The 15,260-nt window shown below is 42.3% G+C and overlaps 1 protein-coding gene and 2 long non-coding RNA genes across 5 annotated transcripts in view; 2 read left to right on the top strand and 1 right to left on the bottom strand.

Annotated features, from left to right (window-relative positions):
* The window catches only part of LOC125328880, a 38,662-nt gene extending 32,805 nt beyond the window's left edge, over window positions 1-5,857 (top strand). Inside the window, exon 4 of the long non-coding RNA XR_007204928.1 lies at window positions 730-5,857. This is a non-coding gene — a long non-coding RNA (uncharacterized LOC125328880). The remainder of the gene's footprint in view (window positions 1-729) is intronic.
* The window catches only part of LOC125328879, a 69,628-nt gene extending 59,030 nt beyond the window's left edge, over window positions 1-10,598 (bottom strand). Inside the window, exon 1 of the long non-coding RNA XR_007204927.1 lies at window positions 10,244-10,598. This is a non-coding gene — a long non-coding RNA (uncharacterized LOC125328879). The remainder of the gene's footprint in view (window positions 1-10,243) is intronic.
* Window positions 8,822-15,260, top strand: part of RAPGEF4 (Rap guanine nucleotide exchange factor 4) — a 157,354-nt gene continuing 150,915 nt past the window's right edge. Inside the window, exon 1 of one of the 3 annotated variants that reach the window (XM_048310068.1) lies at window positions 8,822-8,999. In XM_048310068.1, coding sequence (XP_048166025.1) covers window positions 8,983-8,999 — 17 coding nt within the window. In that variant the 5' untranslated portion in view covers window positions 8,822-8,982. Of the gene's footprint in view, window positions 9,000-10,636; window positions 10,819-15,260 lie in introns of those variants that run through there. The other 2 variants (XM_048310067.1, XM_048310069.1) reach the window with 2 other exon arrangements.

The following is a 15,260-nucleotide window of genomic DNA, read 5'->3' as shown; positions in this document are numbered from 1 at the left end:
TTTTTGTTACACATGATGTGTATCTAACAATACTAAAATTGCAAAGTCTAAAATCTAGAAATGACTGGATTAAAATTAGCCACGGCAAACTTGTTATTTACGATAAGATTCCCTTTCTTTTTTGTGAGGATGCTTCTCCAATGTAGTTGAGCAAAGAGACTACACTTCCCCAGTGAAGCTTTTTTCCTCTGTGTTGCTTATGTGTTTTGTTTCATTTAATGCAATCTGTTCAGAAACTATTGTGACCACAAGGTTAATTATATCTTTATTAATTTTTCTTTGCCATCATCACTGTAGAATCAAGGTGCTTTTAAAATATTAAGAATTTTCACAACAGTGCTGGGAAATACAGAGGTATCATTGTTGGTATGGACCCAGTAGGATGGGCTTAGAGGCTAGAGCTAAAGATGAAGCCAGACTCCTCTCAGGCATGTTCAGACACAGAATGAGAGACAACAGGCACAAACTGAAATGCAGGGAATTCCACTTGAACTTGAAAAAAAAACAAACTATAAAAGTGATTGAATAATGTAACAGGTTGACTACATTGACTAGAAGTAGAACAAGAGCACAAAAATCAAAATATCAAAAAATGTTAATATGCAATTACTGAATAATGAAATGCAATAATGAAACCCTGCCTTGTCAGAAGCAACTTGTGGCTATGTGAAGATAATAAAAACTTCTGGTGATTGTGCAATATTTTGTCACTTCTTTTTCTCTTTTCAGGAACACTTCCAAGTACCAGATAGTTGATAAGCCATTACATCAATGAGGAGCAACTTCCTTGCTGCATTTCTTGGCTGCTCCTAGAAGCCCAGCTTCTTCTGCTTAGTGTCTAAGAGGTCTTTGTCTCCTGTTACTTTCCTGGCAATAACTTCATTTCACTTCTTTATCTGCATCAAATTTTCTCAGTAAGATTCTTGTCCACAGTCCTCAAGAAATTCAGATCCTGTAAAAATTTTTGCACTTCTCACCCAGCAAGCTCTTTCCAGTCTGATGATCAACTCTTATTCTCTTTTTGTGCTGGCCTCTCATTTGCTTTTTTTCTTAGCTTTTGTTTATCTATCATTTCCATCCTTCCGCTATGTAAGAAGCATTAGAAAAATAGGCACTTCAAGATAATTTGCTGCTGTTAAGCAGCTGAACATTGCTACTCTCAGGGGGCAAGGGAGAATCTGAAATGTGGAGTCTTTCTTCCATCAGGAAAATCAGAGAACACCAAAGAAAACAGAGCATTTCTGTAAAAATTTGCTGTATGTTGTCCAGTTTCTGCTTAAAGCTTTCAGATTTGTGTAACTTTTCTCTAGAACCAATATAACTTCTATGTGAAAAAGCCCCCATTCTTCAAACTAGGTAATTATTTGGTTTATGCTCCTGTGGTGTCATTAACATATTTTTAATCCATACAGGTCTTCTCCTGTTGTTTTTACATGCACAAGGTAGCACCTCACAATTGCTATTTAGCTATGTGACTGCTGTAGCTGGGTTTCCTGTTACACAACTCAACCCTCTGGTTTTAAACCAACAAATGCCACCTGTCTGTACCAGCCAGGATGCAGCCCACAGTCAAGGCAGTTTCTTTTCCCACTTACCAATTGGTTCACCTTTTTTTCTCAGCCAGAATAGATTATTAGAGATGCCCCTGCTTTATTCAGGTCATTCTTGGTGTGAATTATTTGCAAGTATAAGCCTGCAAGCAAATTCACTGTAGGTGTATTTTCAAAGCTGTGAAAAGAAGACTATAAACATTACATATAACCTGAGGTGTACTGTGTAATTTATACCATATAAATAAATTATTAAAATTTTTTTTTCATTCGCCTAATTTCATAATTCGATTTTTATGGGGATGTGTTGGTGCCCCCAGCAGGCTCTTAGAAAAATTAAATCTGGAATCCTTTGAACCAAATGTTGCAGAAAGAATTAACTTGTTTACTGTATTGTGATGAATAGAATAGCTGCATTGAATATATATGAAGCTGCACAATGAATTACTATGTAAATGTGTTATCAAGTGCAAATATGTGCCACGTATGATCTTTATCTATAGCAGACCATATCACATTGTACAAGTAAATATAAAGCTCTGATCTCTTTCATTATAGGACTTCTGTGATGCCAACTACAGTCCTGTTCTTAGAGTAGTGAAGAACACCAATGCAAAAGGGACAGTCTCAGACTTATTGAAAGTCCTGGACTTTCACTGCATGTATTTCTGAAATTATTGCTTGCACTAGAATAATTTGTGAATTTGATCTGAATTGCACTCATAGTAGTGTGTCTTCTTGACTGAAAGAATTTGCAGAAAATAATTTAAAGACCTGTTTCTTTATTCACTGCAGATCACAAGTCATTATTTCATATAAAGTCTAACTAAATTATATGCCCCATTTTGTTATATGTATAATGTTTTACAGGTCTCAATTTTGCAAACAAGGAATCACTCTGAGAGCTAAGGCATTGGAAGCTAGAGAAGAAAGGCTATTGAATTCACCTTTGACCCACATGACAGGAATTTTATTTGCCTGGAATCCAAGTACCACGTTCTTTTTGCCCTTGAAAACCTCAAATTCTAAGGGGAGGTGTGGTACTCACATAAATAAAAATGTCTACTACTGAGAAGTTGTTTCATGAATTACCACAAAGGAGCTCTGGGAGAGTGCAGTCAAATGATTTTATGCCCCATATCTCATGAATAATACACATATAGAAATAAATAGAATAACCTCAACACTGCATCAGAGTCTCTACATTGCATCAGAACTTTGTTTTTTAAGTGTCTATGCATCAATACAAAAACACAACAGAGAAAAAAAATAGATACATTTGATTTCTGGAACTGATTCCTAGCAGAAATGGGGAACAGACCAGGAAAAGTAAATTTCCTATAGTGATCAAGCAATGTTGAAAATAGTATCTATTGGAATTTAGTCTGAAATGATTGATATTATGAAAATAAGGGTCCTAAGGAAGACCACCTTATACACATCACAAATTTTCTTGCTGAGGTATCATCTGCGAGGACATAGAAAACATGAAGTTATTTAATTGAGTACCTTGCTCCTAGAAATTCACAGGCTTTCCCTCAGACTCCACATAGTAAAATAATGAAAACTAGGTATTTCATAATAATAAATAATAATAATCAAATGGCTTCAATAGCATCTGGAGAGAATTTAGGGGCAGACCATGAACCAGTGCTCTTCCTGCCCAGTATATCCATCTGTATTCAGCAGAGAGAGCTGACACCAAGTTGTGAAGATGAAACTTGGCCTGAACAGTCAAAATATGCTCATCTGGCTCTACAGCTAAGCAAAACCACCTTTTCTTTCAGCCTTTGATGAAAATCTATGATTCCTGAAATACAGCAAAGCTGGCAGGGAAGGATAAAGGAGTACAAAACTAGACATATAGACAATAAGAACTTTCATCTGCTTTTGTACTTTGGATGAAAGAACGAGTGGATAATTACAATCTAATAATTAATTCCATTAGCCATAACTATGTTCCAGAGAAAGTGAGACATTTGAGCTGGCAATCCAGTGTGGATAAGGCACACTGGAGTTTCCAAGTGCATGCTTTGTGTTATAAATGAACACTTACAGAGTCAGGCCCAGAGGCAGCACAGCTGCTTTCAGACAGTGAGGAGCTGAAATAACCTGTGAGGCTCTTGTGGGTATGTGGAAAGCCAGCCTAGCACTTCACGCATCCTATTCCTATGACTGGGCACAAAGCCAGACCTTCTTCACCATGTCTGTGATTCAGCCCCTGCTGATCAGTTTGATTTGGGTCTGTTAAGAAGCACTGATGCACTTCTGTACTCCCAGAATAAGGAGCAGGCTGTGGGGGTCTAGTGTGGCACCAAGTTCTACTGTCACCCGAATATTGTACTGAAAAGGGACATAGCACAGTCTGAGTCCCGACCTGCCTTATATCTTAGGCAACTGCAAAGTACTTCCCTGATATTTATCAACTTGAAATTCCTTATGTTGGCCTGGGTTCTGCATACAAAACTTTGTTTTAACACAGTATGCTGATGTGTCCATAAATCTAAACAATAATAAATTAACATTTATTAAATGCATTAAAGCATTGCATCTTCAAAGAACTATACTTCATCTGCTAATTAATCTTGACAATACTCTTGTGACTAAGTTAGAACTTGTTTATTTATTTCAATAGACTTTCCTGTGAACTAACTAGGGAGTTATCCTGAATTAGTGAGGAGCACAGGAACAAGACAGAACAGAGAATGATGCAAAAAGGGAAGGAAGTCCTTACTTGTTCTGCAACTCTCTTGCTAGGTTATTGTATGCTGGGTTTATTGATTAGCATTGAAGAGGAGAATCAATACTTTGCTTTACAGGACAGTTTTACTAATACATGCACTGATTTAAAGAATGTACATAATCACATCTTTTGCAGCCCTCACAGCATATGAATCCCAAAAGAACTCACATGCAGGTTTCTCTGTCTTTATTCCACTACAGGCTGATTACTCCTTTGAAGTCCGTAGGTGTTCTGTGTACAACTGATAACACATTTTGGTTCCTCCAACCCTAAGCACACTGAATGTGGCACTGCTGTATTCTAAACATGGATCACAGTTCTGTCAGTCTCAATCTTGCTCTCAAGACTTCTGTGTGATACACGAATTTAAACTATTGCTTGAGGTAGAATTTCTGTGCTCATTCTGGACTTATACTTTTTATATTGGCTTCCATATAACAATACAAAACATGCTTAAAATTAACTTAAGTGAAATTATTACTGTAGTTACTTGAAAATTCTTGAAGTTTTTGGTATAATTAGTGGGATAAAGAGTTTTCCACAGTAGCTCTCCTTTGTACCCTATTTTTGTGTAATCTTAATAAACCTAATAAATGAATTTTTTTTAAGCTCTAATAACTATGATTTAGTGTTTTGGTTCAAGTTTTTCACAGCAAGTTTCTATTTGAAGATATTTTTTTTTTCTGGAAAATTTTAGCAAGATCTCATTGGCTGTATTTGAGTAAGTGTGAGTGAATGAGTATTTGTACGGGTCAGAAAAAGCAAAGAAATAGTCAAAGTACTAAATTCAACATGATTTGTCTTATGTCCCATAATGCAAACAGCAGTTTGGACCCTACAAAGTTGAACTCTTATTCTTACAGGCATGATATATCTTGAAGACTGGCTGATTTCATGTTTGCTGTGGTTTAAGGGCTTCTTAAGGGCATGGCCCTGTCACTCCTTTGTAAACTGTGGGAAGTTAAAAGGCCAGTTGATCTTTCACATACTTCATGTGGCAATTCTCCATTTCCCAGCAGCAATCTCCTTTGAAAGCAGCTGCCATCTTAATTCTTTGGCTGCTTAATCACATCTCACAAATCAGATTCTAAAAAGTCCCATTAGCCTTCTGTTCAATAAGGAGAAATTAAATCTCAAATATCTTTTTGGTCATCTTTTTTTTTCCTACAAGTGTATAGCTTAGAAAAGCAATGAAGAATGGGCACTGTGAGGCAGCAGGAGGAGGTACAGAGTATAAACTAATGAAGTGTGCTTTAGCATTTTCCTTCTAGTATATGTTCTCAAAAGTGAATGGGCACTTGACACCATTAACATAAGGCCAGTAGTCTAAAATTATGTTTCCTAGGCTTGTTATGGTCTGAATTCTTAAGAGTCACAGGATAATCTGCACTCTATTTGACTTGTCATGTGAGCTATATAATGCTTATTTGGTACCTTTCATCTCAGGAGAACATGGACTGGGGCCTGGGATTTCCGATTTCAATAGTCAGGAACTCTGCCATTTCTGTGCAGTTTGGATGTCGGGGTCCCTTCCCCCCCGCCATGTAGCCCTGGGAGAGGGGCCCTCGGGGGCAGACACGGGGTTTCGCTGCCCCTGGTCAGCCTCATTCCCCATCGGTTGTTTTGTGTTCCCCTGCGCGGGCAAGGACCCTCGGGTCCCGTGATTGAGCAGTTCCTCGGCAGAGCCCCGGCCATGCGGCTGGAGAAAAAAACATCTCTCTGAAACATCTATCAAGAATCGGTCCATATATATTCTTTCCACAGGCCTCGTTGATTGATATGCGTGCTGCAGTATCCTCACTGTAATGTAGTAACAAATGGTGGATAATGTGAGCAGAACGATCCCCGATCCCTAAGGACAGCGACTGATTTGTGAGTAAACTCTGGATTTCTCTTCTTGTTTTGTTTTGCTATTCCATCTCTAAACTATGGAGGAACCGTGAAAAGACTCTTGGCTCTCCGAGCCGCATATGGACATTTATCTTAAACTTGAAAAGATTCTTGAACAACAATTTGTAAATTTTAGCTTAAGTCAAGCTCAAAAGGAACTGAAACACTTCCTGGCATGGTTGTTTAAGAACTTTTTCTACATTTCTTGGGATTTGATTCTTACCAAAGACTTTTGGAAGACTGTTTGGACACAGTTAATTTTTGAGTCAAAATATATGCTGATGGAAGAATATTTTCGTGAATATTATTTAATTACTGAGACTGTTGAGCAATGTCAGCTGTGTCCTGGCGAAGGGAAGTGTGCCTCAGGGACCGTGCGGCCTCGCCCACGTGCACCAAGTGCCCTCCAAGCAGCAGCGAGGCAGTTCCTGCGCGCGGGTGGAGCAGCGCGAGCTGCAGTGTCGGCAGCAGAGCGAGGCGCGGTGGGAGCGGCGCGACCCGGCGGTGCCCGCCCGGCTCCGCGCAGCGCGTGGTGGAGCCAGCCCCGTTAGAGGAGCGGCGCACAGGCGGCGGTGGTGGCGGCTGGCGGCAGAGCGGAGCCGCACCTAGCTGAGACGCACACTGGAGCAGGGCGTGGGGGGGTCGTCGCTTGGGGGCCCAGCCGAGACATGGGCGCAGCCCGAGGCAGGGGCAGCGCAGCTGGGAGCAGAGGAGACGGCGCACAGGGAGCTGAGCGGTGCGGCCCGCACGGCCCCGAATGTGACCCTGGGAAGAGAGCGCAGGCACGAGCAGCCCCGACGGCCCCAGCAGCCGTGGCAGCTCCAACGCGGGAGCGAGCGAATACGAAAGTGAAACCAGGAACACAGTGAGACAGAAAACAGCAGCCACTTGAAAAAAAGAAAAAATCATTGTAGCTAAGGTTTTAGGAATAGTAAAATGGTATAATGTTAAACAAAATTATGGTTTTATAATGAGATGTGACAACCAGCAAGACATATTCGTTCATAGAACTGCTATTAAAAAAGAACAACCCTGAAAAATACATTCCAAGCTTAGGAGATGGAGAAGTAGTAGAGTTCAAAATTGTGCAAGGTAGAAAAGGGTTACAAGCAGCAGAGGTCTGATGGTGTTTTGATATATGCTAAAAATCGTAGTCATGTTAGACAATATCCACATTATAAACAGCCCCTACAGTCTCCCTTTCCTAATCCCACCTTTCCCTTTTACCCTATATCCTATTACCCCCAGTGTATTCCCAATCCGTTTCTTCATCCATGGTTTCCCTCACAAAACCATGCCTTTGCCAATTGTTTCCCCAAAAATCCCTTTCCAATGCCAAGTGGGGGATGAAGAGGGGGAGGGAAGAAATTAACTATTGTTGTTTAGAGTTCCAACAGGTACAAATGGAAGAAACCCCTCTCCTGCCTCAGTTTCCCCACAAAGCATGCTCGGAGAGTCCTGTCTCCCTTCTGTCAGCCTTAAGGTGTTCCAGAGAATCTGTTTGGACATTTAAAGACTCAGGAGGGTGGCTTGTTTTGTTTTGAAACTGCTCTTGTTATGTTTATCCAGTTGTTTTCAATGTTAAGTTTTAAATGTCTTTTTGTTAAAAATAAATGGGTGAAATGTTGGGGTCCCTTCCCCCCTGCCATGGGGTCCTGGGGACAGACACAGGGTTTCGCTGCCCCTGGTCAGCCTCGTTCCCCATTGGTTGTTTTGTGTTCCCCCGTGTGGGCAAGGACCCTTGGGTCCTGTGATTGAGCAGTTCCTCGGCAGAGCCCCGGCCATGCGGCTGGAGAAACAAACATCTCTCTGAAACATCTATCAAGAATCAGTCCATATATGTTCTTTCCACAGGCCTCGTTGTCTGATACACGTGTTACAGTATCCTCGCTGTAACATTTGGAGACTCTTCGGTTGACACAGGCTAATACCTGAACTACTCAAATATTTATTCCTTGCTAAGTTTCTCTGAGAAGTTTCACTGATGTCTTAATGAGAAAGCTACATGACTGCTCATAATACAAATGCCAGAGTTAATTTTGGCTGTCTTGCTCTAATTGCTCCCTGATTGGGACACTTCCGAATGAAGAAGGGATGCAGGCAAGGTTCCTAGCTCAGTCTGGGCATGTCTAGCTTACAGACTCCACAAAGTGTTGAAGTCTCATTTAATGGTTACCGCACAAAAAGATACACAGCTCTGAGTGGTGCCTGCCCACAGCCAAGCACTGTGAGCAACGTCCCCTTTCTGCCAACACGCAGCGCGTTCTTTGGAATCCGAATTACTGGTAACTACAGAGGACTGTCCCGGGGCAGGGCCGTGGTTTGGTCAAGGGTAGGTTCATGGCACTGAGATAGGTTTTCAGAAGTGGCATTACTGGAAATCACTCCAGAGCCCCCCCCCCGTCCCCGCTCAGGCCGTTTCCTGCCCGCCCCCGCCTCCGACGGCGGCGCCGCTGCGGCGCCCTCACGGCGGCCTCGGCTGCCCTCTGGCGGCCGGGCCGGGGCGCGGCTGTGCGGGCGGGGCGGCTGTGCGGGCCCGGGCCGCCGCTGCCCCGCGCCAACCCGCCCGCAGAGCCGTGTGCGGTGGGGTGTGCCTGCAACAGCCCGGGAGAACGCACAACGGCCTTCAGCCAGGAGCCACTGCTGGGGTCCTTCCCAGGCCTGACGCCAGCTCAGAGCAAAGGGCATCTACCGCAGCGTAAACTGGTTGACGGGGGAAAGGGCAGTAAGGGCTGCCTTGAGGGATTGCTCTGGAAGGAAAACCGTAATTACGTGGAATAGCATCATGAATGTTTTATAATGGGAGTACAAAATGAGTGAGTTTTATTGATTAATCTGTAATGTACATACTGTGTTATAAATCATTAATTTGATTGAGAATTTAGAGTTTCTTACCTTTTAAGCTCTTGTTCTATTGGCTCTCAAACACTTGCATATTGACAAATGAATAGCATTGATTTTCCTTGAGTAGATTGATTGCTTAGATGCAAAAAATTCTCATTTTTTCCTCATGGATGATAGCAAAGGAAGAGCTGCAGCTTTAATTTCACTGACTGGCAGCCTCTTCCATTCCTCTGGCATGCCATTTTTTTTAATTTTTTTTTTTTTTTTTTTTTTTTTTTTTTTTTTGAGGCAAAATGAAAGAATGCCTTTTGTGGCATTCTCCTGTGCTATACCAATTTCTTAGCTGTATCCATTTAGCAAAAGGGATCTTTAGATACATTTCCTTAGATATTTCATCATACTGTTCAGTATCCTAATGTTAACAGTTATTTCTTTTAAAATGGTAAAGAAGCTGTGGCACCAATGCAAACAACTAAAATGCAGATGTGAAGTAGAACATGTATTTAAGAAAATTACTTGGTACAACCAAAGAAATTACAACAGAAGGCAGAGCAGATAGCCCATGAAGTCTGAAAGGCACTGGCAGATGATCACGATTTGAATTAATCATTGGTTCCCACACTGTAGAGCAGAGAGGAGTTATGAGCCTGAAGGAAGGCACAGTTTTACTTTGCTATCACCTACATGTAACCCCAAACATCTTGCTGAGATTTGTATAACTTCCTACTCTTCTTGCAAGGTATTCAAGGCAATTTGTGTTGACTGTAAGTGGAAGCTTATGGTCATACACTGATTACTTGGGAAGATACTGTCTAGAACCTGAAACAATTAGTAGAAAATATTTAATAGAAAATATTTAACGTAGGATTTGCAAAACAGGGAGAGCTGCTGCTGTGAATTCCTTTCTCTTGCTCATCAGTTTTAAAATCGTGTATACATTAGTATAATTAAAAACCCTGCACTTTGCAGGCCACACTAGCAGAACAGACGGGTGTGGGTGTGTTTCACTGTACACTAGACTCACCTCTCTCATGCTATGTGTTGGGTTTTTTCCAAGGGCCAAATCCTGTTCACAGGCGCTACTGCCCACCTCATTTTTCGCCTACATAAAATGAGACGCTTTAGCACACAGTTTGATGGGGGATGACAGGATGGACAGCAGACTGGAGGAAGGCTCCAGGAAAAATCCTGAAATGTGGACTATACTTTCACTCACCTGTGCGTTTACTGCAGGGGGTGGGGGGGACGGCACAGACACACAGTGCTCTGGCGTGCTGATAAAATACTCCTGAGCTGCTTGTTTCGATTGAAAGGCTTGTATTGCCAATTCAAACCCAGTCACGGACATCTCTGGTGAAGCAAGGGCAGCGATCAGTAAGCCGGGTTCAAGTGTGGCCACTGAGGAGCTCTCGAAAGCCGGAGGGGCACACCACCTTTTAGAAGGGGAGTGACTTCTTTCCGCCCCCTCCCCGGGCCGCTCCCTGCCGGCTGCGCTGAAGCAGGGCCGGGGTATCTCGGCGGCCCCAGGTCGCAGCCCGGGTGCCGGCGGACGCGTGAGGGCGGCGGGCGGACCCGCTCCGCCGCTGCGGCGGGGCCTGGGCGAGCCCATCGGGCCGTGCGCGCAGGGAGGGAGCGCGGACGGACGGACGGACGGACGGACCGACCGGCGCGCGGGCGGGGGGAGCCGCCGGCAGCCGGGTGCGCGGCAACCTGATCCTGGTCCAACATGGTCGCCGCTCACGGCTCCCATTCTGCGTCCTCCGGCGAGTGGATCGCGTGCCTGGATAAAAGGTATCGGCATCTTCCCAGGAGCGGCTGCGGAGGGATGCAGTGTGTATGCATGTATGTGTGTGCGCGCGCTGACACCCCCCATCAGAGCCTGCCTTACATAAGGAGCGTGCAGGTGGGAAGCAAAACGCCTGGGGGAAGCCACGGCGGCGGGCAAGGATGAGGGCTTGGAAATATTCCGGGCAGCGGAGGGGACGGGCAGTCCCCACGGGGACTGCTGCTCCCCGCCGGGAAGATACTGCACGTGGTGGAGGAGGGGAAGCTCCGGGGCGCGGAGGGGGCCTGGGTCTGCCAGCCGGGGACCCGCCATATGGGCCATGGCAGACCCGTTGCAGTCCGCCCTCGTCCGCCCTCCGCCTGCCCTCACGGCGCCCCAGCGCACCGGCCGCTTCCTCCCCTCCCCTTGGCACACCGCCCCCGCCTCCCTCAGGCGCTGCACAGCCCCCGCCCAGCATCGTTGCAAGGCGGGCGGGAAGGGACGAGTCCCTGTCGTCGCCGCTGCGGCGCCCCGGGGCCCGCGGTTGTCCCCTGGCTGCGGGTCAGGTGCAGGCGGGCGGCGGCACCGCGTGGTTTGGAAGCACGGCTGGCTACGTGTGCTCAGAGGTGCTGTGCGCGCTGCCAAAAATACGGGCAAATTATTATTTAAAAAAAACCAAACTAAAAATTCTCAGCAATGCTTTGTCTCGGGTGCTGCAGCCCCAAGTCTCGCAATGTCGAGTAGCGTGGTGGGTGGTTTGAACGCCCTTTGCTGTATTCATACCTTCGATTCCTGGATTAGTTCAGAAGTCATTTGATGTCTGAACACTCAGTGTCTCTCCTTTAGTCTAGGAATATAATTAACAAAACTGTAGACCATAGATACCCTATGCGGCTCCAAACAAAGCAATCAGGGAGAATTCCCTTACGTGGTGTATGGCACGATGCTGAGCATCGTGAGCCAGCTTTTGACAGGTGCTACCATTTGGGGCTGTGGAGAGAACCCTTTGTGCACATAGAAGGAACCTTCCCCTTCTCCTAGTTTCTCCCCTTTCCAGGTAACTTCCTAGTCTTGTAGAACTGCACTTCTGATTAGGTTTTCCATAACAGTCCAGGTAGCAAACCGTAAGTTAATGAAACTTTTGGTCTAGACACTCTAGACACCTACCACAGATACTGATCCCCCTCTGTAACATGTAACTTAAGAGAAGATTAACCTGTTACAGGTCAAATAAATTTATTTATGTGTATAAATGTTGAAAGCACTCCTAAAGTAAATACAAACAGAACTGTTGATGGTAATCTAGCCATCTAAAAACCGAAGTGAGGCCTATCTGTAAACTGACATTGAGTGGATGTGAAGGAGAGTATGATTTGCATTTTAGATAGGTGATCCTGTCATTTCTGTTTTCCTAAATGCAATACACTGTGAGATCTAAATTGTAAACTAAAATTCAGGGCTTAATGAAGTACATAGCCTTGGGGAGTAGATGATGTATTTAGGAAACATATGTGAGGCATTTCATTTAGAAATCTCTCTGTCATTATTTTGTATGAAAATTACTAATGCTGACCCTTTCTGTAACACAAATTTCATTAGCGCTATTAAGGTGCAACTTTTCTGTCACTTTTTGTTATTTGGAGTAAGCTAGTAGCGCCAATTTATTGAGTAGAAAGAATCAGTTCCAAGTGCTTTTAAGAATTATGCCTTACCCTTTCCCAGAAGGCAGTCTGTATGTAGGACAAACCCATACATGAAAGATTTTAGGGTTTTTTTCCTGGTCTCTGCTGTGCTCTGCTTTGTGATCATAGGAAGTACATTTATGCATTTTATTCTGGTTTTTCATCTAAAAATTTAGATAAAGTGTTTTTAATTAACTTACACACATTTCCAAAGTGTATTTATTTTCTATAGATAATCTTACCAGTGTACTCATTTGAATTATTATCAATTTCTATGTATTTTAAGCCTTTTAAAAATTGTATAGCATTTTCTATCCTAGGTGTGAATTCTGTGAATATGGGATCATTTAATGAGTCAATTCTTTATAGAGTACCATGTGTTTTTACTGAATAATAAATAGAGTTTTAGTATGTTTTAGTCAATGAATATATTTCCAGGAGGAAGACAGTTCTAAAACTGGGATGCTTTAGAATGTTAAGTGAGCCTCAACAAAGACAATTAAAATAGCATGTAATATGGATTATCCAATATAATTATGTGGGGGAAAAAAAGAATTTAATTCAAAATGGAAATAGCAAAATACATCATGTGTAGAAATTATGTATTTTGTATATGTTCTTCAGGTTTTTCCCCAAATCATGTGCCAAAGTGGAACTACTAACATATAAAATTAGAGCACATATGAAAATGAAAAACTGCCAAAATGTTACAGGAGAAATGTTATTACTGTGTAGGTTACTGTGGGCTGGGACTACCAGTGCTTTGTCCATGCAGCTTTTATGTGTAGTTACTGGCCACAAAAGTCAAAGATCCACACTTAAAAATCAAATATGTGGTACACTATTTATATGTAAAGTTACAAGTGTAAAGGTAAGGAAAATTTCAGAACACTGTGGTCTATCAAGAATATTTTATTTTTGCAGGAGAGAGGATGAGCAGTGAGCAACTATACACTCTGGTTATACCTGGAGGAGTAAATAACTTTTCTCTTAAGGAAACCGGTCCTTTTACATTTGAAATAATAGTTGCCTTATCACTGATTTCTTAGGGAGCAGAAGTATCCCTCTAATCTTAGCACTTTACTGTATATCTGCTCTGCACATAATTAAAAAATGGTCACTGATTTTTGCATGTGTGTACTTTGGAAGAATGCCTTCTCTAGTCTCATGTGTTCTTTCACACCAAAAACCATCTAACCTGGAAATTTACATGGTGACGTGTCTTTAATGAGTGGTAGACAAAGTATTTTTTACATAACTATTATTTCTCTAAACCTGATCGCATTTATGAATTCAGTTAATTGTTTTAATCGGCTTCAGATACAAAGTTTCACAGCATGCACAGCTGCTAGAGATCCCAGAATTTCATACCTGGCTATGGTATCTTGTGTTTTTCTCTGAATTAAATGGAACCTTCAGTGCCTTAGCAGACTGGAGGAGCAGATCACAGGGCAAAGCATGTAGGTAGCTTCACTAGCCTGTTGTGCTGAGAATGTTACGATCTTTGCCTAATGACTTATAAATTATATAAGTAGGAATGGGCTTTTCAAGGACATATTGTACATACTGAGCCTTTATAACCTTGTCACCCTTGTTAGTCTTGCATTATGTATGTCTAAAAAAACTGAAATAATGTGTACAGGGTAGTATCTCAGACCTGTTCCTCTTACAGATTTGAATGTAAAATCATGTTGACGCTACGTAACATTACAGCAACATATTTGAATCAGGATTTGGTTTTTTGGTTCAGTGTAACATGTATCTGAGATGCAAGCTTTGTTTGCTTAGTAGTAGACAAGGGATCCCTTTTGAGCATACAGATAGGCTTGAATAAAGAGTTGACATTCTGAAAGAATTGTTGTAAAATAAGTAGAGAAAATGCTTGTCATCCTCTATAACCTTTAATTATGTCAAAGATAATGGGATATAAATTTATAATCAGGCACTATTATAAATAGAGTTGCTTTATGATGCTGTTTTATTTTTAAATATGTTTTTGTGCATTTGGTAAAATTTACACTGTCTTCTGTATAAATCTCTCCCTTGCTTTTTATTTGTAAGAAATCCATAGGAATATGACCATTTTCATGTGGTTTGGATCTGAACAGAATCATGGACATACACTGCAGTTCCGGTTGGCTTGAGTGCTTCGTGTTTTCTCTCTGAATAGTGTGTGACTAAGCTGGAATATGCTTGGATCAAGTCTGTGTGGGGATATAGCAGCAGAAGGCACTGCAGTGGGTGTGGAAACTCAGAGGTGTATAGACATAGCCTAAGTGCTTTCTAGTGCTCATGTGAGGGTGCAATCTTCTGAGAGTGATGAATAACAAATTTATCTTTCCACATCCTGCACCTCATTTTCTAGTCCAGTGCAAAGGTGCTGTCTTTGATGAATAATAAAAAAGCCCTTTTCCTTTCCATATTTTCTTAGAGAAACCAAAAGAATTTTTAAGTTTGTACGTCTGTCCATTTTATCAAATATGTGAATTCAGATTAAATCCTAGTGGGAACAGGAGTTGTATTTTAAACAAATTCAAGCTGTTTTATTATTGTCTCTCTGGCTTAGGCATTTGCAGTATTGGCTTCCATTTGTTACATGTGATTGCAGTAAGTTACACACTTATGCCGTGGACAGGTATTAAGAGGAAGAGAAAGTGATTACCTCAGCATGTATAAACACTCTCATAGCCTTCCAGAGCAAGGCAGTATGTGCATATGCCTGTTAGAACATGATATATCCAAATTCAGTTGGTAGTCTTGTCAAGTGGCTGCACGATTGATATGCT

This window comes from Corvus hawaiiensis, chromosome 7 (assembly GCF_020740725.1).
Source record: "Corvus hawaiiensis isolate bCorHaw1 chromosome 7, bCorHaw1.pri.cur, whole genome shotgun sequence".
In the NCBI taxonomy this organism is placed as follows: domain Eukaryota; kingdom Metazoa; phylum Chordata; class Aves; order Passeriformes; family Corvidae; genus Corvus; species Corvus hawaiiensis.
The sequence above is the reverse complement of the archived record's forward strand: the minus strand, read 5'-3'. Positions and strand labels throughout refer to the sequence as shown.